Genomic DNA, 24,941 nt, shown 5'->3' with positions numbered 1-24,941 from the left:
CCCTCTAAGAACCTCCATTTCCAAGTATGTTGACCCAGCTTTTTATTAGTAGTCTTCTGTATTCCTCTTTTCAATCCTGACCTGGTGGGAGTGTAGTGTCTCCAAAGATCTCTGTCTCTGGTCATTTCTTTTAACTCATGCATGGGTCTTTTGCATATTTCTGTAATTTGATTACTCTATCTTATTTATCTTATTGGGGATATTCTTCGTGATCTTTGGCGTTGTACCTTTACTTGGATAATAAGTCTTTTCATGTTTGTCATTCCAAAGGAGTGACAAATTCACTCCTTTCTTTAAAACGCTCTCCTTTAAATAGTAGCATTTTGCGATTTTTCTATATTTGTTAGTCCATTGACCATATGAAACAATAAAACTCCTTTAACGTTGTAGTTTCTTAAAACCCTATTTTTTGAACATAATCAAAAGCCTATGAGGCTAGAAGACGGAACGAATTAGGTGAAACTGGAAAACCTAGAAGGATCCCAGTCCAGGATAATTACAAATAAAATCATTTTTTAATATTTCAAATTCTACTCTTAAGCGTAGGTGTTAACAATTTAAAAATTAACATATCTATCTAACAATAGAAAAATCTACTGAACTGCGTATAAAAAACTCCAAAAACAATAAACATTTTGTTAAAACGAAATGTCATAATCTCCTGTTTGGATCGGGTTAATACTGAAGTAGCTAACCGACATTTGTGGTTATTGTAGGCCTTTATTACAGATATAAAGTCTTTAAGGATAATATACTAAGTACATAAGTAAAATGAAAAAAGGTGAGAAGTACCTACTAAAATTTTTAGAGTTGGTTTTTATTACGTCTAGCAATATAAGCACTTGTTATGGCTCATATTATATTTTTCATATTAATTAAATGGATATTTCAAAGCATAAAATTATATTACACATCCGTTCTCCGTAGAAGGTGTAAATGTGTTTTCAGTAGAAAATCTATAAGCTGGATGTAAAAATTCTAAAATACGGTATATACACAATATAAATAAACAGATATAATGGAATAGTAAAGAATCTAATTACAAATTAACCGCGAATCAACTTTATGTCTATTATGTCATCGTGCATTTATGGTAGTCTGGGTCTTTTATTAAATGAAGAGAAGACAAAATACATGGTAGTAACCAAAAATCCAAGCCAAAAATCCAAGATCAAGAGTTAGGCAGAACATAACTATTAATGACCATAATTTCGAAGTAGTAAAAGAGTTTAAATATCTGGGGACGGTAATCACAGATAACAACCACATGGAACTAGAGGTCTCAGCAAGGGTGGCTGTACGAAATAGAGTATTATTATACTCCCTATTATCATTATTAGGATCCAAGCTGCTAAAAAGAAAATCTAAATTAAGACTTCTCTTTTTCTTCTTCCTCTTTATAAGCAATTCTGCTTGTTCATTGGCGAATAATACCTCTATGAAAGGTTGTCACTCTATATTTTGCTCGGTCGTCCGATACTTCTTTTACCGATTGGTGACTTATCTCTTGCTATTTTGACGACACGGGTCTCCTCCATTCTGCTTATGTGGATATTCCATTCTTTTTTTCTATTTTGTGTCCATTCATTTATACACTGTACGTTAAATATTTTTCTAATGTCTTTACTTCTTTTTCGATCTCTCAGCGTATTTCATGTAATTCCTTTCAGTAGTCTCATCTCTGCCTTTACTCTCTGTGTCGGGTCTAGTTTCTAAAGTTGTTATTTTATATTGTAGTATTGTTTTATATGTGATTCATGCTGGGTCAAATGACCCATTAAAAATCTTCCATGAACTTGTAGTCTATTATAGTTTTCAGTCTGTTAAAATATTCTTAACAAGTTGGTGTTATGGTGAATAAAATTATTTTAAACGAGAGTAACAATACTTTAGTAATGTACGAACTTTTATTTTTCTTAAAAGATTTTTGGATAAACATCAAACGGAAACTTAAAAAAAAACAAGTTATTACAGTTTCAATAAATGTATTGATATGATTATGTATCTTGTATGTATTACTAAGCATCCGACAGTTCCATCTTAAAAGCGTGTAGATATCTGTCCATCCATCTGTATGTGCTATAAAATACTCTTGAAAAAAAGTAGTAAAATCTTAAAACTTGGTAAGTAAGTTCCACTTGGCCCAAGGCCTAATCTTTTTGAATTTGGGTCAATAGATCAAAAATCAAACTTCGATTAGAGAGGATGTAGTCTAGAAACTTGGCATACATGCAGTTTTAGTAGGATAAATGCTTCTTCTTCTTCTTTTTCTTGACTATCTTTACAACTCGGGGTGAGTTTTCGCCGCATCCACTATAACTCTTTATCTTCTACGATCTTTCGCTTCCATTTTCCATTGTTATACTCCAATCCTAGATAAATCAGCTTTAACGTCATCCTTCCATCTTTTTCTGGGACGGTCTACTGATTCTCTACCGTCTGGGCTGTCAGAAAACACTGTTTTTAGCACTTTGTTCTCCTCTGATCTTACCAAATGACCTGCCTATCTTATCCAGTTAGCTTTTATATATCTGACGATGTTTTAAGTACCATAAAGAGTCACCAATTTAGCATTGCGGCACCTTCTCTACTCTTATGTCATTTCATCTCTTTAGGATTCAAATATCATTCTAATAACCTTTCTTTCAAATACCAGCATCTTATTTTTTTCTTGCTAGATGACGAATAATTTACTTGTACAGTCTTAATTTCGCTTCATAAGAGGTCAAAGAATGGAGGTAAAGAAACTAATAGAACCAAAACACATACAAAAGGATACGTGGATTGACTACTTAAAAAAGCTCTATGCAGAGGAAGAACAAGCGATGCTAGAACCGAAAACACCAGAAAATACCACAAATGAAGAACTTATTAAAAATGTACAGGAAGTTCGTAAACTACTTAAAAGAAGAGCTTTAAAGAACAGCAAAGCAGCAGGTAAAGATGGGATACCAAACAAATTATTGAAATATTGTGGAGCAGCAATGACAGAACAATTAAAAACAATAATTAATAAAATTATAAAACACAATAAAATACCGAAAGAATGGAGAACGAGTGAACAAATTCTACTATCCAAAAAAGGAAATAAAAAACAGCCAGAAAACTACAGAGGTAGAGGCATAAACTTGTTAAATACCACTCTAAAAATTACAACTAAAATTTTACAAGTACTAATAAATCAGAGGATAAGTTTAGCAGATATACAACATGGTTTTCGTAGTGGAAAATCATGTACAGATGCAATATTCGTTATAAAGCAAATTACTGAGAAATCTATAGAGTATAATAGACAAGCATTTTTGTGTCTGATTGACCTAAAGAAAGCGTTTGACAGAGACTCAAAAGATGTAATCCATATTCTGTATAATAGAGAAGTTTCCCTAAATATTATAAAAACTATTGAAAACTACCAAAACAACCAAATGGAAGTCAGAATAGATGGACAACTTACATAACCTATACAAATAGGCAGCGAAATAAGACAAGGAGACATACTCTTCAATTTAATTATGGATGAAATCATCAAAAGCGTTAATAAAGGAAGAGAATACAGAATGGGAAACAAAGAAATAAAAATGCTCTGTTACGCAGACGACGCAATATTGACAGCCCAAGATGAAGATAGTCTGCAAAGACTGGTCCACAGATTTAACATAAGAGCAAAAGAATTTAATATCACAATCTCATCTCAGAAAACTAAAACAATAGTAGTCATCAAAGAACCAACCAGATGTAAAATAGAAATTGATGGCATCAGTATTGAACAAGTAATGGAAATAAAATATCTGGGAATTACACTGTCCAGCTATGGAGACCTGAACGAAGAAGTCAGAGATCAAGTACAAAAAGCAAATAGACTGGCAGGATGCCTTAATAACACTACATGGCGAAATTGACACATAAACAATAAGAAGAAGTCTAGAATTTATAAAGCCAGTGTAAAACCAATAATGACATATGCTGTATGACCAATAATGACATAACACCAACTTGTTAAGAATATTTTAACAGACTAAAAACTATAATAGACTAAAAGTCCATGAGAGATTTTTAATGGGTCATTTGACCCAGCATGAATCACATATAAAACAATACTACAATATAAAATAACAACTTTAGAAACTATGCCGTCAATTCTTATCGGTAAAGGTGAGTCATAGGTAAGATAAACTTATCACATATTGTAGTATTAATGTATATGTGACTCATGTTGATTCAAAGTCCTTTCTTACGTGCAGGATTGTTTAACCATACTGAATCACCTCTTACGAAAGTTGTACCTGGCGGCGAGCCTGGCCTTGGTTTTATCATTTTAAAGTTTCAAACTTTTACGTCCAAATTCGTAGACTTTTTCCTATTTTTCTATCAAATTGTTTATGTACGTCAGAGATGAACGTAAAATATGAAAAAGGATAAAATATTGAAAGGTATTGACAAACACTTCTATTATCTCTTTTGACCATTTCGTCTGATTGAGGATGGAGAAGCGTAGTTCGAGTTTTAATAGTAGTTTAATAGTAGTGCTTAATACTTAAGATATTTATTAATTCTTGCAATAATTCTGATTCACAATTTCGTCATTGTTCAGAATGTAATTCTGAAGGAACTCCATGTCGTGATTCGACATGTTTTATTAATGCTTTTGATACTGTAGTCGCTTCTTGATTAGGAAGGACTACAATTTCAGGTCATTTTGAAAAATAATCAATTGCGACCATTAAGTACTTGTTTCCACTCTCTATCATCGGAAGTGGACCGAGAATATCCACTGCAAGTCGTTCAAAAGACTCTCCTGAAAAATATTATTTAATTTTACAATGACTTCATGCTCTAGGGCCTTTTTAACTGTGACAACTGATCGAGTAAAATTTGTCTCGAACTCTGGCTAGTGTTCTTTTTGATCAAAATGTCCTCCAGAAAGGCTGTCATGAAGTTCTCGTAACACACTTCTAATGTGTGATTTTGGCAGCACCACTTGTTGAACTGTACCTACTCGACTTTCCCATTTCCGATATAATAGATCATTGAAAAGATTCTCATTGAGTCAAGTCCGCTTTTATAGTTTTACTGTATTTTGTTCTTTCTTGTCAAATAGGTCTGACTCCAGTTTTGAGCCATTTTCGTATCACTCTTAAGGTCATTATCTATCTTCTGACTATTTTTAAGGCTTTTCAGGAATATTTGATCAATTTCTTCTTTATGTTTAACTGAGGTCCCCCGAAGACTTACCTTTTCGGGTACATTCCTTTTTGTTAAGCTGATACTGACTTTGAATCTGTAATTCATTCAAATCATCTTTTGATTTTTTTAAATTGTTCATTTTGCAAAATTAACAACTATTCTTCTAACTTTATATTTTATTTTTACTAAGTGTTAGTTGCTTTTTAAAACTTCTGGAATGATTCTTCTGTTCTTGCCTGTGATCGGCTCCTGTAAATATATTGTAACTGCCCTATTCTTCCGCAATAAAACATCTGTTTTGATTTGGAGATTTTTGTTGCAGATTCTGCAGTATACTCAACATCTGCTTCATATTATTGCAGGCTTTTATTATTTTTTTGATATCAAACTTTCTGCTGACTTTGAAAAACCTGCTTTAGGTACTGCTGGCCATATCTTGGCCAGAATAAATAACGATACAGAAGTTATACTGAATATAAAAAAGAGAAAACTTGAATACTTAGGCCACCTGATGAGAGGACAAAAGTACACATTCCTACAAAATATAATGCAAGGAAAAATCCAAGGACGCAGAAATCCAGGCCGTAGAAGAATGTCCTGGATGAGAAATTTAAGAGAGTGGTTTGGCTGTACCACTAACGAATTATTCAAAACAGCAGTAAATAAATATTAGAATCGCCCCAATGATATCCAATCGTCGATAGGAGAGGCACTCAAAGAAGAAGAAGAAGGCCATATCTTGTTGCTTAAGCTTGAACGAAAGAGGTATAACTGGGTGTATCCTGAAGAAGAAATTGCGACACTACCAAAAAAGGTGCCATTTATTTCGCAGTTTGATCTGACTGCAGCTTTGAATTAAAAACGATAAGTTGCTTATGCTGTTTGACTATTAAATATGTTTAAAAATTTTGCTATTTCTAATTGTGACTGTTTCAACCATGGGGGATGATGAAGCTGTTTATTAAGATTCGACATTGGTTACTTATACAATTTTAGATTATGAAGCTTGGGTGTTAGTTTTTGTGAATTTGAGATAAACCATTCATGGGTTAAAAACGCGACAAGGTCAATATTGTTCTGAAGCTAATTTCTTGTGGCATTTTAATACAAGTTACTATTTTCATTGAGAATAAGCATAATTTTACTTTAAAATAATGCTATTTTGACGTTTCGATTTATACCTCGGAAATTGTTCTCAAAATACAAAACATTAATGTTTTAATATATGGTGACCAGTAAAAATGATATAGGCCTGACCCGACTGATAATAAACCAACAAACGCTGGAAAAAGTACAACCTTTCAAATACTTTGGATGTTGAATCACCCAAAATTTAGAACTGTCGAATTAAACAGGCAAGTAGCACATTGCAAAAATTTAGGCCCTTATAACTAATTGAATTTGGAAATCCGTCAAAAGTTTGCAAGATGCTATGTATGGTCTACACTTTTATATGCATGTGAAACTAGGACTTGGAACGTCGATAACATGAGTATAATCGAGGCACTTGAAATGTGGTTATATCGAAGAATATTTAAAATATAAAGGACCCGCAGAACCAGAAACAAAGAAGTTCTTTGTGAAAAAGGACATCAACGAACTCTATTAAATATCATTAAGAAACTTAAATTCGAATATATAATATCTAATGGACATATAATCAGAGGACCAAGATATGAGTTTTTTCGGTTAATTGAATATAAGAATGGTCGCTGATGTTACCTAGGAATATGGCACTCTAAAAAGAAGATGTCCTGGCATGTGAAACTTGTAAACTTCATTAAACCTAGATAATGTACAGATGGACGTTTAACGTAAAGCCATTTATATTGATCTAATTGGCTGGGCTTTTAATCCAGAAAAATTTTAAAAACATTCCAACAACTACAAGAATAAAGCATTTATACATTTAGATATCGGCAAGCATTACATTTTCATGTATATTTGCGCAAATTCGGTTATATACATATATATTAATATCAAAAACGATTATTATACCCACAGCTGTTAAATACAATTTCATTTTAAAATAAAATAGATGCATCTGTCGGTTTGAAAATTAAATCAAATTGAACTCGTTGATATAACTAATAAACATGTTCCTAACGCTTCAGTTAGCAAGTGGTTTTAAAATTATTGTTTATAAATGCAATATCACTGTTTACCGTTATAGAAGTGCTCAAAATTTGTAATATAGTAAATTTTGTTTGAATAATTATATCGTAATTTATTATCCAAACGATTATTAAAATAGTTTTGAGGATTGCGAAATTACATATAAAGAATATTAGTTACTTTCATTTGAATGGAAAGAAATACATTGGAAGAAATATATACTTCAAAAGGATTGAGGTAGTTTTGTATGCTTTGCATATTTTTAGAAAACTCAGAATCTTTCCACATTAACTGCGAGAGTATTTTTTATAGTGAACAGAAGGCTATAAGAAACTTTTGTCTTGCCTTTGACCTGTAATACTTTCCAAGTAGACTATGTACATCAGTTTTTTGCCCATTTTGGGATATCTCTTAACTGTTTTCAGTTTCAAACTATTACGGACTCGTAAGTTGTAGATTTCAGAATGTATCTCTCTCTTCAATCCTGACCCCCTGGAGGGAGTGTAATGGTCATCGTGATGTCTTGTCTAATCTGTCTCAAAACATCTCTGTCTCTGGTCTTTTCTTTTAACTCATGCATAGTCCTTTTACAAATTCCTGTAATTTGTTCGATTCAGCTTATTGGGGATCTTTTGGGTTTGCTGATTTTTAGCTCATTTAGAACTGAATTATTTGTCCTGTGGTCATTCCACGGGATTCGTAACATTTTTCTCCAACAGAACATTTCAGTGGGATCTATCTTTCATCTTTCCGCTTGTCGTAGGGTCCAAGATTCACATCCGTGTGTTAGTATTGGAAATATTAAGCAGTTGATCAACCTCATTTTTAGAGTTCGTGAAATTTGAAATTCCTTCCATATTGGGGCCATCCTTCCTATGGCAACTTTTGCTAGATCAGCTCTACGTTTTATTTCTTCATGTAGTAACCCTGTGTTTGTGATCAATGATCCTAGGTGTAAATATGAGCTCACAAGCTCAAACTGGTCAATCGTGGTTATGTGAGGATGGTCGTTAAGTAGTATATAAACTTTCATGATCTTTGTCTTTGATATGTTTAACTGTAGACAAAATATCTGATTTTGATTTTCAACCAGTCATATGAGATCAATTAACTTATCTTTACTATTTACAAAAAGGGCTGTGTCAGCTGCAAAACGTAGGTTTGTTATTTTTCGGTCATCCATTGAGATGCCCTTTTCCCATTATTTAAACGGTCTTCTCATAATAAGTGCTTAATTTTTCACATGCGAAAAATCATGTCATTTTTTCGCTGTATTAATTATTATTATTCTGCCACAATTTTATAATCACTACCCTACTCCAACCATTTCTACTCCCACTTCAACTCCACTCCGTTAAAAATACAGACAGTTTGAAAATAGCAAACGTAAAAGACCCTCTCTTGCGTGTTGAGTATCACTACAGACGTACTCTCTCTCTCTCTACTGTTGACCGCCACTAGCAACAGACGTGTTTGGCTGTTGACTTGATTCTCTCTATCGCTTATAGTTCGTAAAAATACCGCGAATGCTCTTTTGAATCGTATACATACCCAAATTTTCTCTCTCTCTCTCTCTCTCTTTCGTGATCTTAGTGTTAATACCGCGAGACACGTGTTGAGAAACCGATAAAGAAAGCTCCCCCGTACGAAGGATAACCGCAAGTGTGTGTGCAGCAGCAGTATTAGCAAGACTTTTTATAAACTTGATTTGCTATTATCTGTATAACCCTTTACTTCCTATCCTCATTTATTTGGACCAGCCCTATATAATACAGTCCTTATACACTGAAATTATATTAATAATTTTACATTATGTATAATAAGCTTCCCAAATATATTAAATAATTGTGGAGACAGTATACATCGTTGTCTTATACCTTGTTCTGGATGGAATTCATTTAGGAGTGTGTCAAGCACTTTAACTGTTCCAGTAGTGTGTTCGTATCTTAAACAAGGAAAGAGAGAGGACAGGTAACACTCATTTAATAAACCTTCGAAGAGTGAAGCCAGGTCTACTGATTTTTTAGTAGATCTACTGATTTCAACTTCAATTTACTGATTTACTGAAACACTATATCGATCTACTAAAAAATATGTAATGATAAAATCATTTCAAAAAATGATCATTATGTCATTGTTCAATTATAAATTTTGAAAAAAATCTATTTATTGATATATATATATCTATTATTCTCAATCTACTGAAGAAATAAAATATGACTTGTTAACCTTTCTGGTGCCGGTTTGGCTTCAGTCAATTCCATAAGATTACGCGTCCGCTCTCTTTCCTTGTCTAAGGTTCGTATATCTCTTTCAGATATAAACGAAAATATATATACGCCTATTTCTTTTAGTATCTACTGTGTCAACACTAGTAAAGTGTTGACATTTGTCCATATCGAACGCTTTGCGATAATTTATAAAACTATTCAAAGTGTCTAGAGAAGCAATAAATATTTGGCCCACATAAAAAAGTTTTCTATTTACTCTTAAGCACAAAAATCTGTTGCTAGCATTGTTCTCTAAAATACTGTAGGAGTATTTTAGAATGGATATTATTAGTCTGGTGTTAGGATCAGTAACCCCTTTTTCTTCTCCTTCCTGTTTTTCCCATCAATATCATACTTGATGGCACCTCTTGCTATTTGGACGAATTTGTTTTGTGGACATGGCCTTAGACTGGGTTGTTTCAACACTGAAAATCTCCAGGTGTCTAGTCAGGTCACTAGGTTGTACATACGGTGCCCATTTCAGCCCAAAGGCAGTTCCTAAATTATACCTCACTGCATGTATATATATTAGAAGATTTAGTGGCAATCAAAAATACTGAAAATTGGTCCTAAACTAAATATGACAAAGGACAAAGTCATTGATAGTTAGCAAAGATCAGAAATAATACTTTAGTTAGATTAGATATTTACAGTAGAATAATATTAAGGTAGTAGCAGTTTATACAAAGTATTAACCAGATGTGAATAAAGATTTTGCTGTGTGTGCTTACTTCGTGTTGCCTTAAGTCTTTATTTATATGGTATTAAAACTTTTGAGTATGTATTAAGCCCAATGAATAATAATGAAAAGATCACGTTAAATGCCTGTATAGATGTAAAAGACTCATTTAATAATGCAATGTAAAAGACTTATTTAATAATGCACTACCACATTATCTTTATGATGCCGGAGCATTAAAAAGGATATCCACTAGAATCAAAGCAACTAGATTAAAGTAGTGCTGAAATATAGGCTGATTCTAAAAGACTTGCAAGGAGAGAAGGTTGTTATTAAAATAGCTAAGAGGTGTCCACAGGCGTGAGTGCTTTCTTCCATCCTGAGGTCACTCCTAGTGCTTGACTTGGTCTCGATCCTTGACGTACAGGGGGTAGAAGTGCAGGCCTATGCGGATGATCTGGTAAATATGATAAAATGAAAATGCGGAATTGTTCTATAAAGCACACTTCAACGAATATTAAATATCCGTACTAGGTTATGTGAGAGGAAAAAACCTTTATCAAAATTAAAAAAACAGTAGTAGTCAATTTTACAAGGAGGCGGAACCTATATAATATCTGGATGGCCGTTATGTATGGAGAAACTGTCAAAGAGCTAAAAGAGGTTAAATATATAGCGGTAATACCAACAAAAGACTAGCAGAGAAAAACTGAATAAGCTTTAAGTACAAGGATGCTTAATCATAGCAGAAGCGATGTCGATTATCAAAACCATTTCTATGAAGGTCATACGTGACTTTTTTCCATTACATATATGGATAGAGAAGGATTCGTAGATGGGAACATACAAAAGGCAAATAAGACGCCAGGAAGCAGAGCGAAAAGATACCGGGACCAAATTTGGAAAGATAATAAAAAATCATCCAGAGTGTCTCATTAATGAGATTGTTCGGTAATCAGAATATTCTTTTAAACTATACAGCGTTCCACGTTAAGAAAATAACATTAGGCTTATGGAGATCAGTGTTGCCAAAACTCTCAGGCATGCGGTTTACTAGATTGTCGATATATTTTTCGAATTTCCATTTTCAATTAACATTTAACTGTAAAGTCAGAATAACAACTGAAGAACCACAAAGCCTTATTATCATTATTTAGTCTCAGAGAACGACATAAAATTGCTGACATACGTACACCGTATTATTTTAAGTTGCAATTAGTAATTAGATATATGCATTCCAAGCGGTCTGTTTATTTGCTTTTAAACCTTTAATAGCCGGCAAAGTGGATGATTTAACTAAGCAATATTTTCTACTGATTTCTATGATTCATGGTATATGATATTCTTACCGAAAAACAAATAAACTGTCGTTACTATAATTAAAATAAGATAAAATAAAATTATCTTTTGTAAATACTATTTATTTAATTAAAATCATTTTCCCTACTTTTCATCTCTTGTTTCGAATGGACACTTTTGGTCAATTACGTTAAAAAACATTAATTTAATAATTCATGTCTGTGAAAACGAAAATACAAATTATATACAGCCTTGAATCGTGCTTGTGTTCGTTCATCGTGGCATCGCTGCGCTTCTATCGTCCATAAGAAATACATGGCCCTATCTCCGCAATGTTATTTTCTTAACGTGAAACGCTCTATAGCTGTTTTAGGTATTGTGATGAACATGGATAACAGTTATTGTTTCAGTACCGTATATAGTGTTCCATCTATGTGGTTCCATCAAAAGGTGGACACAGAATTGTTATATGTTAAATTTATTTTTATATTATTCTAAATTAATCAATAATTAAAGTCACATTTTTATTTTTTGCAGGGACGTGGAAGATACGAGGCTAATTTGAGACTGGCAGCTGTTAACAAACAAGATACGGAAACTGACTACATTTTAACGGCTTACAATGACCAAGGCTCTCAAACTTATAAAATCAAAATTTCTACCAGTCCGGAACCTGAAGGTATGTTCCAAACTTAGATGCTCTAAGAAAAAAATATTTTTTTAACGATAGCATGAAAGCTATATATATGTTATTTATTTAACTTTTTATTCAAATTATACACTCCAGTTTAAACTTCGAGAATAAATTGAAATTTCCTAATTTGGTTAAAAGGTCTGGGATTCGGAGATTTATTTGCGTATAATATCGGAGCGATGTTTATGTGAAAATCAGAATGTCTGTATATGATTGTGTAAACACAATAAAGTAGAGTTGTGTTACAATAATTTAATAAGAGGGGTACATCTCTATCGTTATGGTATACTACACTTTTAAAACAATATATATGGTTGCTACATTTTATTATTGTTAGCATTTTATCATAGATAATTTTGGACCAGTACGGGTTAGTGGTAGTCATATTTTATAAAACCAATTGAATAAATGCAAACCCCATAATTTGGACTGCTTTGATAAGGGTAACTAAAGAAGTAACCGTGGCAGTTACGTGTGATAGTTAATTCCAAATAAATGCCAGGCAGTATCATGATGTGGAAATGTTTGGAATAAAATTTGTAGCTTGAAATTATCTAAAAATAAACATTCAAATCATCTTCAAATAAACCACATGGATATAAATAACCTTGGAAACTTTCTACTTCTTTCATCAGCATATTATCTAATTTGACATCGGTGCACTTATTTAAATAATATACCTTTCTTCTTGTTCTTCCAGCGCTGTGCTAAGATATGTTTAGAGTATATATCAAGTAATAACGGGGATAGCACGCACCCCTTTCTTACTTTTTTGTCTATTGAGATTGTCTCATACAAACAGTCATCCAGTTGACTGTTGACAGTTGAGTTATAAGTAGATAATATAGGTGATTCTTAAGTCTCTATCATCTAAGTTTGTTTCTTTATATTTTACCCGAATAAATGCATTTGTATAGTCGTGCAAACATATAAGTGGCAGTTGAAACCTCTGTATCTTTAAATTAGTACTTGCACTTTGTAAAAACCTGTAAACCTGTAAAATCCTGTTTACCTTATTTTTACTTATTTAAAGAGAAGAAGGAAAACGTGCATACAGTCACATGTGGCAAGATAGTGTTGGATTCCTAATACCCAAACGAAGTTGTGCCAGCACGAGGTCCCGAGGGGATTAGACCTTTGACACTTTGTCTCGTCAACACTCTTCACGATCGGTGTCCAACTAAAAACCTCTCCTCTGTCACTCCAGACGTCAGTATGAACGGGCCGGTTAAGGTAAAACATATCTCCTGATGCCCTGCTATCACCCAATTCATCATCGGGATTCATCACCACATTCATCGGGAAAACTACACCCACATGAACCACCAAAGACTTTTAATCCTCCGCCTTGGTGAAAAGTAACTCCCAGATACTTGACGTACTTCGTAAGTGTTACTATCGCTCCCGCGCACTTAAAGACAACACCTCTTTTTCTGTAGCCTCTGATTACTACTGTCTATTTCTTATCCTCCACAAGAGTAATATCATGCTCGTTCATCCAATCCTCAACGAGGACATACGCATGCGTAATCCGAAGCAAGAGTTTGTCCCTGTCCCGTGTCGCCATCATTATAGCGAGGTCGTCCGCGAATACGAAGGACCGAGGACGGAAACCTGCAGACCCCAGCTGTTACATCCACTATCACATCATTCTCCACCACAATCTTTCGCTCGTTAAGATAATCAGCGACCACGTTCCTCAGATGTCCGGGGCAGTTCCTTGCTCCCAAAGAACTCATTACATGACCCCACTGCAATGTATTGAAAGCATTTTATATACTTTCTTGCAGTGAAGCCTCCAGATCTCACAATCACCTCCTCGATAGTACGCAGTATTCTCTCATACAACTTTCCGATGCAAGGAAGAAGGCAAATAGGACGATATTTTACCTTCTGTATAGCTAAAGCATCGCGAAATCCAAATGGTATCCATGACACTTATTTTGAGTATTACTGTAAAATGATTTTAACTAAATAACTCATTGGACTATTTATTTATTTATTTTCTAGTCCTATGTTTTATCATTTTGGAAACAATTTTACCAGTTATTTGGATATTTGTTAAATATAGGTGTTAACCATATTATTCTTGTTTATCCATAAAGTTTAAAAAGTCTGCACAAAACTTGTTAGGTCGTACAGATTTACTATCTTTGACTTTTCTTACAGCAATTATAACTTCTTCGATAGTAATCGTAGATACATACAACTGTGCATTGTTATATCGGATTTCTGAAAAAGTTCACAGTCAAACACCAGACTCTTTTAGGGTTGTATCAGCCTGCATCTTCGTTAACTTTTTTGTGCATATTGGATGAAAGGTGTTTATGTTGCAATAGTTGTATCAACATACCTTGTTCTGTAAGTCATTAGCCCTTAGCTATTCTAATGGCTTTCTTAATGTATTTATCTTTGTCTATCCTGATGTTTGAGTTGTTGAGTGTTGAGTTTGCTGTTTTTATTAACACTACATCCTATTTTGTTAACATGAGTTTTATTATATCAATCAGTGAGTTATGTTGTGACTTAATATCGGCTCCTTGGCATGTCAGAAATAGTCAATTTTATGACTCTAAAAAAGATGCAAAAAAGTTTACCACTTCTATCTCTGGGCTTTCCTCTAAAAGCCCCCACGTAGAGGTGTGAAAATGGAAAAAATCGCTTTACCAAGAATCTCTACATTCTCTCTCCTGATTCCGACCATAATGTAGCTTCACCTATTTTAAAAAATTTTAAAGTATTTGTCCTTGTGTAGTGTAGTGTGATGTACAATTTTATGTTTATGACATTCTGTAATTGTTGGATAGGCCAAAATTGACGAAATGCCCCTGAAGATGCTCTAGGAAGCGAAAGTACTTGGACAAGATTTAATTAATAAAACTGTGCTCGATATCTGCCTTTTATTTGATCAAAAATCATTTATGACCAGTTGTGGTCGTAAATATATATATATTTATATATATATATATATATATATATATATATATATATATATATATATATATATATATATATGTATATTTAATATATATAAATATATAAATATAGGACCATCAGTTTTGTAATTTTGTAAATCACTTATTGAAAATTTTTCTGAAGGTAATACATGGTCGTATCTACAATAAAAACCAGTTTGGTTTCCGTAACGGGTTTGAAACGAGAGAGGCACTGTTTGGAATGAGCGTACTTGCTCAAAGATGTCGAGATATATCTGTAGACATATACTGTTGTTTTATTGACTTCCGAGAGGCATTTGATCGTTTTAAGCACTCTATATTGATCGAAGCTCTAAAAGACATTGGCTTGGACGGCAGAGATGTTCGAATAATTGCAAATTTATATTGGAATCAAACAACATCAGTCTTAGTAGATGGTGTAGAATCACAGGCTCTTAATATTAAAAGAGGAGTAAGGCAGGGATGCCTCTTATCACCTCTGCTTTTCAAGGTTTACTCCGAAAGAATTTTCAGAAAAGCACTTTCTGAAAAACAAGAAGGAATACTTGTGAACGGTGAAGTCATCAATAATTTGCGATGCAAGAAGATCTGCAAACACTACTTGATAGTGTCGTTGACAGTTGTAAGGAGGCAGGTCTAGATCTGAACATACGGAAAACCAAAATACTCGTAATAAGTAAACAACAGCATATAAAACCGTCTATATATGTAAATAATACCAAACTTAAGCAAGTTGATAAAATCGTTTACCTTGGACAGCAATTAAATTGTAAAGCAGAAAGTCACGGCGAAATTAGATCTGGGATAGAGCATGCTAGAGCGGCTTTTAGAAGGATGTCCAAGGTGTTATGTAACAGAGACCTAAAATTGGCACTGAGGATCCGCCTACTTCGCTGCTACGTGTTCTTGGTCTTACTTTATGGTGTCGAGTCCTGGACTGCGAATAAAATCGTTCTAAATCGCCTTGAGGCTTTCGAAATGTGGTGCTATAGAAGAATTTTAAAAGTTTCCTGAGTGGAGAAGATTCGAAACTCCACAATACTAGAACGTCTCAGCAAGACTACTGAGATCATAAAAATCATCAAGCAGAGAAAGCTGAGGTATTTCGGACATGCAATGAGAGGTCCCAAATATAGGTTGCTACAAAATATCATGCAAGGAAAAATAGCAGGCAAACGCAGTCCAGGATGAAGAAGAACCTCATGGTTGAAGAACTTGCGAGATTGGTATGGTGTTGATACAAGCATGCTATTTAAGGTGGCAGTGAATAAAATTAAGATAGCTATGATGGTAACCAACATTCTGAAAGAACAGGGTACGTGAAGAAGAAGTGATCGTAAAAATTATAACTTTTTATATTAAGAAGAGGAGAATTGGCGGTAACATAATATCGAAGCTTGTTATACCAAAAGAAACAACCTGTTTTAGCAGGCGTCTCAACGGGAAAGGGACGAGACAAAAAACTCGTTTTATTTGAGCTAAGGTATATGCAAAATAAATAGAATATATTTAATTGTTTTATTAATAATTGTAACAAAATGATGTAACAAAAATTATTGGTGATATATTAAGACTTTATCACTTATCGTGGCACTACTTGTCAATCTATCATACATATCTTTCTTTACGTCTGTCATCTATAAATATTTTTGCGCTTGACAAACCTCAAGAGATAATCTATCATTTATGCTTTCTTACTGATTATCTAATAAAGTGTATTATATCAAGAATCAGCCTAAACACTGCATTCCATAGGTTGAAAAAGCTAATTCTTTAGAAAGGCATGGTAAAAAGTGTAACAAAATAATAATGGTTTTGATTAATAAATCAAGATTATAACATTTATTCTTCCGTTATTTTTAAGTGGTACCTAGTAGTAGTACTAGAATAATAAAGAGTAATAATAGTTACTCAGTTTGTACAAAATTAATATTGGTACATTACTTCTCATAAATACCTGACTTAGTGATAATATTTTAGACTGCTAATAACTGTTTCTACATTTCAATAATTTTTAAAAGTTTTTACCCAATTTTCATGCTGCTCACCAGGCTTCAAGAAATTTTTAAGACAACGAATTTACGGTAAGACATGCATTTTTATTACCATTTTCGTTTCTGGTATCTTTAAATCTTTCGAGATGGTTTTTTTGCGAGTTTTAAAATTTTATTTTTGTAGTTTCTTATTTTTATATACACAAATATACCCTGTTTTCTCAAAAAATATTATTGAAAATGTTAGGGTGTTAATGAAGGTGGTGGTACATATAGGTACCATTAGTCTTGTGTAATGGTACGTATGTGTACCTATATAAAAATATTAATAATATATTTTTATTACTTTATTACCCAAAAATGCAAAAAATTTCTTAAAAATACAAAATATTATTTACGGAGACATACTGTGTAACATTTAGATAAAGGAATTCACACTTTTCGCAAGCGGTTTTTATACGTGTTTGCATTTTATTATCAGTGCACCTTTTACATCGTCTTCTTGTGTTTCCTTCGATAATTAAATGATGTGATAATACACTTTTGAAACGTTTTATTTTCACAGATACTTTTCTCTTCTAAGATAAACGTAGTACAGCAGCTATTTTTTGTCCTTGAGCGATCATTTCTTCTGCCAGAGGTACCAAAAATTGTATCAGCGGATTTTTTTTATTATAAGTAGCACGGTATCATGTCGGAGCAGGACACATTTACTTTCGAGCCATCTCTCATGGATATATTTACAGATAAGACATTTTCATTATGACAATTACTCAGCATTAGTCCATCTTCATCGCCCTGAAGTTTTTTTATTGTGGATACAGGTCACTATTGCTGCGTACTGTGGCAACATACAAACTGAAGTAAAAATAAGTTTGTTTACTACACGTTCCCCAAGAGTTCCTTCTTAATATTCAGTTTCATGACTTGTGTAGATATTGAAATCTTAGGTATGTAAAGTAAACGAGTCTGACTTAAGCTAGATTCAGGCCACAGCTTCGTCAAATGGGTGGAATTAAGGCTTCTGTCTGCCAGACTTGTTCTTCTTAACGCAGCGTCATCCCGAACAGAAGTTTTCTTTGGTCGGCCACTACGCGGTTTGTCGACGATTTTTCCTTGTTTAGCATACTTCTTAATAACTCTAATTACTCTAGATTGATTACAGTTTATTGCGGATGCTATTTCGCGACTAGATTTGTCGTTTTTATGGTGAAAAATAATTTCAAAACGCTTTTCGTCCGATTATTTAGTTTGTTTAGTCTGGGATAACATGTTGACCTTTTTATAAAAAATCAAAGAGCGAATAAATGTGTTAGGGTAACTACAGTGTTTATATAGTCAAAATATGTGGCAAATTTGTCATTAATATTCAATTTAATAGTACTTTAACGACTTAATAAGCACCTCATAATTTTCTCGGATTATGGGAAATTCCTTTAATTAAATTATTTTGATCTTTTCTGTAGAATTTTGAGCTAGTAATTAAAAAAAAAACATTAGTAAGTATACCGATAATGCTAATTACAAGCACAAACTTAAAATGAATTAGCGAAAATATACAAAAAACTTGTGTTAAACCTCAAAAACTAGGCGCTTATAAACTAGGGTCTTTAGTTTATATATATATATATATATATATATATATATATATATATATATATATATATATATATATATATAAATATATATATATATATATATATATATATATGTATATATATATATATATATATACATGTACTAATTGTATTTCCGTCATTAGTCTTTTCTCATTAGTAATTCATTCATTACATAAAATCATTAAACTTCTCCGGTAGAACAACATCTTAACGTTTTGAGGGCACACTTTTATTTCAGCTAAATTTATCAGAGAATAATGATGACATTGTCATAGTAATGTAAAATTCAATGGTAACCGAAACAGCATGTAGTTAGCATAATTGATTTGGAAAAACCAACGTAATAGAAATCGGAGAGCGCGCTACGTCGTCTGCTAAAGGAGTAAATTGTAAGCTAAAAAAAATAAGTCTTGAAGAAGAAAAAAACACAAGTTTTTCAAATAATTATATTTTAAAAACCAAAAATCTATTTTATTTCAAATTAACACACAAAAAAGTTTAGCATTTAAGTAAGTTGTAAAAAAATTTTCATCAAAAAATATTGAAAATTGTTGATTTTTCATGCAGTTTTTCTCGTTTAGCCTTTTTTGCGACAGGCAGAATATTTCGGTGCTGGTTCATATCAATTTGAAAATTAAAAAATTTTCTTCTACTTGTCTAGTTTATGCTCTTGGCTCGTGATTAAATAAAAGAATTAAAGAAAAAAAAAGTATAGTTTTTAAATCGTTTTTGTTTTTCGTATAAAATAAGGACGAGTCAACCGATTGAAAATCCCTTGGTTCAATCACGAAACAAGCATATAAAGATGAACTGTGAAAAGTTTCAGCAAAATCGATCCATTCATTCTCGAGAAATCGTGCCTACAGCATGGCAAAACAAAGTTTCGAGAAAATATATAGTTTTTAATTTTTTTTTAAATATAAGGCCTATGTAACCCCTTAAACAAATGCGAACACTTGGTAAATGTACTACAAAATTACAAATTTCATAAAAAAAGCAGACTTTTTTATATTTAGAAGGAAGAAATTATAAAATTCAGCGCTTCAACGCCGGTTTGGCAAAATAGAGACAATTACTTTGTTAAAATAAATTCAAAAATAGCAAACAAACGAATACTTTTAGAGGCAATTTCTTGCTCAGAATTTGTGTTTTTCCGGAAATATTTATGAAATACACTAGTTTGAAGTTTTGTCTTATTGCTTTTATTTTTTATTTGTTCCTAAATCTTATAGTAGCGAAAAGCTTACAAACGGGTATTATAATTGCATTCTGTAGCACCTTAAATCGTTTTATATTTTAAATTCTTAAGAACTACAGATTCTGTTCCGAATTAGATGCTTGTGCAAACGGTTTGTTAACTGAGTGAGTTATTTTTTAATAGTGTAGTAGTGGTATCATTATTACCACATAATAGTGGTATATATACGGGAAAAATCAATAATAACTGCTTCTTCTACTAAGTTGGGTATTTATATACTGTAACCCAATAATATTTATTTTAACGCAGAACAAGCCTTGAAGGCCTATAGCAAAATTACATTTTTTACAATATACATAATTATACATATATACATAATCTACATAACAAAATGTATCACATAACGTAATTACTTTATATCTTATTATGATTGGCACATCCCATCTATTCTCATTCCATTTTCCTTCTAGTCTTTTATTGTCAGGCACTTAAGTATTTTCCTGCACTTTTTTCCGCCATCTATTTCTCGCCCTGCCTTGTCTTCTTGGAATAGTAATGTTTTCCACATGTCCTAACAATCGCATTCTTTGTATATATATTCAGGGATTTTACAGTATTTACTGCCTTCCCTCGCTTAACCGCTTCCATCTCTCTCTGTTGTCCCATTCTCCATCGTTAAGGTCTGTCTTACTCATGGCGTCGTCTACTTCGTTCCTCCAGGATTTTCGGGGTCGTCCTCTTTTCCTCCTTCCTATGGGGCTCCATTCGGTTATTCTCTTTATCGATCTGCTGTCGCTAGTTCTTCTTACATGTCCATACCACTTTAGTCTTTTTTGTTCTATATATGTTAGTATATCTGTCTCTATTGATGTTCTTTGCTTTATTTCGTTATTACTTCTCCTATCAATTCTTGTTACTCTGCAGCATCTTCGCAGGCATTCCATCTCTGTTGCTACTATCTTACTGCTGTGTTTCTTGTTTATGATCCAATTTTCAGCCCCATATGTCATAATACTTCGCACTAATGTTTTATAAATCTGTGTTTTTGTCTTCATATTTAGGTGTCTATCCCACCATACGGAGTTAGGTTGTCGGATTGCTGTTCTTGTTTGTCCTAATCTTTGTGTAATTTCTTCCTCTGTTGTTGCCTTTTTCGTGATTGTAAACCCCAAATACTTGAATTTATCCTTTTCTTTGATTGTTACGTTGCCATCAATCTGTAGATCTTCTATGTCTTCTTCACTTGTAGATAGGTATTCTGTTTTCGCGAGGTTAATATCTAGGCATTCTTTGTCATTTGACAAAATTGGTGATGCTGGGTTCTTTATACTCGTTTTTCTTTGCGTGCTGTGTTTGTTTTTAAGTGTAGACTATCGCGGATGAAATGTTCTGCTCGTTCGGCAGCTAGATGAAACAACTCCTCGACTGTTAGACCTGTTTATTGTCTAATGTTACGTAGCCAGGACAGTTGTTTTTTTCCAACTCAGCGTTTTTCATGGATTTTGCTCTAAATAATCAACCGGAGTAAGCGATATCTAGGTCCACTTATTATACGACCAAAATATCGGACCTTTCTCATTTTGATGATGTTGATAACGGTAACACCACAACTCGTTCTTTATACATCTCTATTAATTGTTTGTTGCTTCATCTTTCATCCATCTTTAATCTTCTTCCTATCAGATATGTCTCTCAGTATTTTTTTTCCGATCGCTCTAATATTTCCTCCTCTCTTTTAATTAGTGCCCATGTCTAACAGGCGTATATTACAGTGAATCTGATCATTGTTTGGTATATTCTTAGTTTGCATTTTGTGGATACATATTTTTGTGTCATTTGTGATTTCAGGCTACATAACTTATTGTTTCCTTTCCCTGTTCTTGCTTTCAGTTCATATTTTTCCCGTTTTCTTCATTTTTTACCTCACCCAGGTGCTAAAATTTTTTAAACCTTTATACTCCCTACCACTTCAAATCATAGTTCAATGCTTCTTCAATAATAGCTAATAATTTCTTTAAAAAAGGTATATTTCTAGAGTGCCTAAAGACAACCATTATTATTACTCTTCATAAGTGTGGTGAAAAATCTAATCTCTGCAACTATAGACCTACTCCTTTACTACCGGTCCTATCCAAAATTATTGAGAGACTTATAAAAGTGTGACTTATGTCCTTTCTCGTTGAAAACAACATTTTATCACACAGTCAGTTCGGCTTTTTATCTCATAAATGTACCAGCGATGCTATGTTTTCTGTACCACATGAGGTCTAACAAGCACTAAACAATAATCTTTACACTGCCACTGTTTTTTGTGACTATGCCAAAGGTTTTGATTGAAGAAATCACAATATTTTGATAAAAAAATTAAATTTTTACGGAATTCGGGGTATTTCTTTAAATTGATTTTAATCTTACTTGAGGAATAGGAAACAACTAGTTAGAGCAAATGATCCTTACTCTAGTCATAAAAGCATTAAATGTGGAGTACCACAAGATTCAGTAGTGGGTCCTCTACTTGTCGTTTTTTTTATAAATCACATCACTAACTTAATAATCGATAAAAAATTTTTTCTCTTTGCTGATGATATCAGTATCAACTGGAGGAACTCTAATATTTCAACTCTTCGTGCAAATATAACTTCTGATCTACTTAAAATAAAAATCTGGTCCGACTCTAATTTACTTTTTTTTAACGTGGATATATGGGCATTATCCTATAAAGGAGTTCTTCAACCCTCGCTTTTTGATAACAGCCAGATCAGTATCGATAATTCTGTAAAATTTCATGGTATTTTTATAGACAGCAACCTTTAATGGTCCCTTAATATCGATTTGTTAGGTAAGAAACTAGCCTCATCCTGCTATACAATAGGATCTGTTTCGAAGGAAATCAATTTAACATATTCCAGAAAAGCATATTTGTCTTTGTTTGAGTCTCATCTTCGATATGGTCTTCCTTTTTGGGGTTCTAAATGCTACCCAATCTGATGGTATTTTTAAATTACAATTTACAAACTGTTTGCTTAATTCGTAAACACTTACATGTTTTTCCTGCAAGACCTAATCATGACTAATCCACCAGAAATTTAACCTTTGATGTGTATTTACTAATCCCGTCCACTGAATCAGTAAAGAAATCTATATTATATTCGACAAAAAAATTATACAACTATCTCCCTTTGCAACTTCTTTTCTTAAGTTCCGTAAAATGACAAAAGCTTATCTATCTGAAAGGCCATACTATTCAGTGGAAGATTTTCTTAACGAATAACTAAGAAATTACAGTAAGTTTGTGTATAAGTATATATATATATATATATATATATATATATATATATATATATATATATATATATATATATATATATATATATATATATATATATATTTGGGTGTATGCAATTAGCAATTTATTTAAATTTGGCAATGTTGTAACGATGAGACTACCAAAGAGAATTGACGTACTATTGTGCAAATAATACCTCAATCAACCATGGGAGCTGATCGTCTATACCTTGCCTAGCTCAGTATCTCAAGGGTGAGTTCGTCTTGTCTTAAACTAGGGATTGAACCTGAGTATTTTGTGAAAAATAGTAAAAATTAAACTGAAGATAAAGAAATTAATAAATAAATTAGGAAATTAAAATGAAATAATTATTAAAATATAAATTAATAAAGATGTGACGTTTATAACGTTACAATGTATTGTGTATGTTATTATCTTTTATTTTGTGATATTGACGATTTATTTAATTTCAGTATTGTTATTGTTAGTTTTCTCACTTCTTGCAGGATTTGTCCATAAAATTGTACAATTTTCACTGACAATTAAGCATATTTCTATTCTATTCTAATATTCTTCGCTATCCTTTTTAGTTATTTTACGCTCTTTGGTAGAATTGTTAAGTCATCTGCGCAGGCTGGACACCAGCGCTCGTTTTTAAAAATGGTTTATTTGGTCTTAATTCTGACTATAACTTCCAGAATAAGATTAAATAATTAGGTAGATAGCTGTCCTGACTAATTGAAAACTTCTTTGAAGTCTGACTTTGCCAAATAATTGCACATCTCGTATTAGTTAGGGTTATTTTTATTATCCTGATCAGCTTTTTCGGGATTCTCAATAATTGCTCCATTTCTAAATATAATTTCGTTCTTTTCACCCGTAACACAACAAACGATGGACAATGTTTAAAGCATGCAAAATGAACGAGGCCGCGTTGCTCATAGTCAGAAGAGATGTGGGGGTGGTTTTTACGACATGCTAACTGACACACAAAGAAAAAAATTAGGAAATGACAGCTACTAGAGCTAAACCAGAAATCTTGAATATATAAGACAAAAAAATATAAATAATTTGCCGAAAAAGGCGCCATCCAATTCTTATTTATAGCTTCTTAGTAGGTATACAAAATTATTATACAATATATACCTACAGGCAATAACCACTATCAAATTACATACTTATAGTAATAGCATAAAAATAGAGCGGGGGTTAGATAAGAAGACCCAATGTCACCTAAACTTTTTAACACTATGCTGGAACATGCCTTTAAGAAATTTAATTGACTGAGGGAATAGAAATAGATGGAAAAGATCTAAATAACCTATGTTTCACCGATGATATAGTCATAATAGCTGAGGACTGAGTAACGATAAGGGAGATGGTACAGAAACTCGTACCCGCTATAGAAAATGTAGGTTTAAATAAAAACACCTCGAAAACAAAAATATTGACAAATTTAGTAACCAACCAGAACATCACTATTGGTGGGCAAGAAGTAGAATTCGTATATAAATATAAATACTTAGGACATGACATTATGATTGGCAGGGATAATCAGACCCATGAACTGAAGAGAAAAATCGGTCTTGGGTAGGTAGCATATAGAAAACTGAGAGAAACTTATAAGTGAGCTGCGCACATGCCTG

At 32.7% G+C, this 24,941-nt stretch overlaps 1 protein-coding gene across 1 annotated transcript in view; it reads left to right on the top strand.

The window, feature by feature from the left end:
- Positions 1 to 24,941, top strand: part of Fas3 (fasciclin 3) — a 127,041-nt gene that overhangs the window by 38,969 nt on the left and 63,131 nt on the right. The window contains exon 7 of the mRNA XM_072521658.1: positions 12,085 to 12,226. Within this exon, the coding sequence (XP_072377759.1) occupies positions 12,085 to 12,226 (142 nt within the window). The remainder of the gene's footprint in view (positions 1 to 12,084; positions 12,227 to 24,941) is intronic.

Source organism: Diabrotica undecimpunctata, chromosome 2 (genome assembly GCF_040954645.1).
Source record: "Diabrotica undecimpunctata isolate CICGRU chromosome 2, icDiaUnde3, whole genome shotgun sequence".
NCBI lineage: Eukaryota > Metazoa > Arthropoda > Insecta > Coleoptera > Chrysomelidae > Diabrotica > Diabrotica undecimpunctata.
The sequence above is the reverse complement of the archived record's forward strand: the minus strand, read 5'-3'. Positions and strand labels throughout refer to the sequence as shown.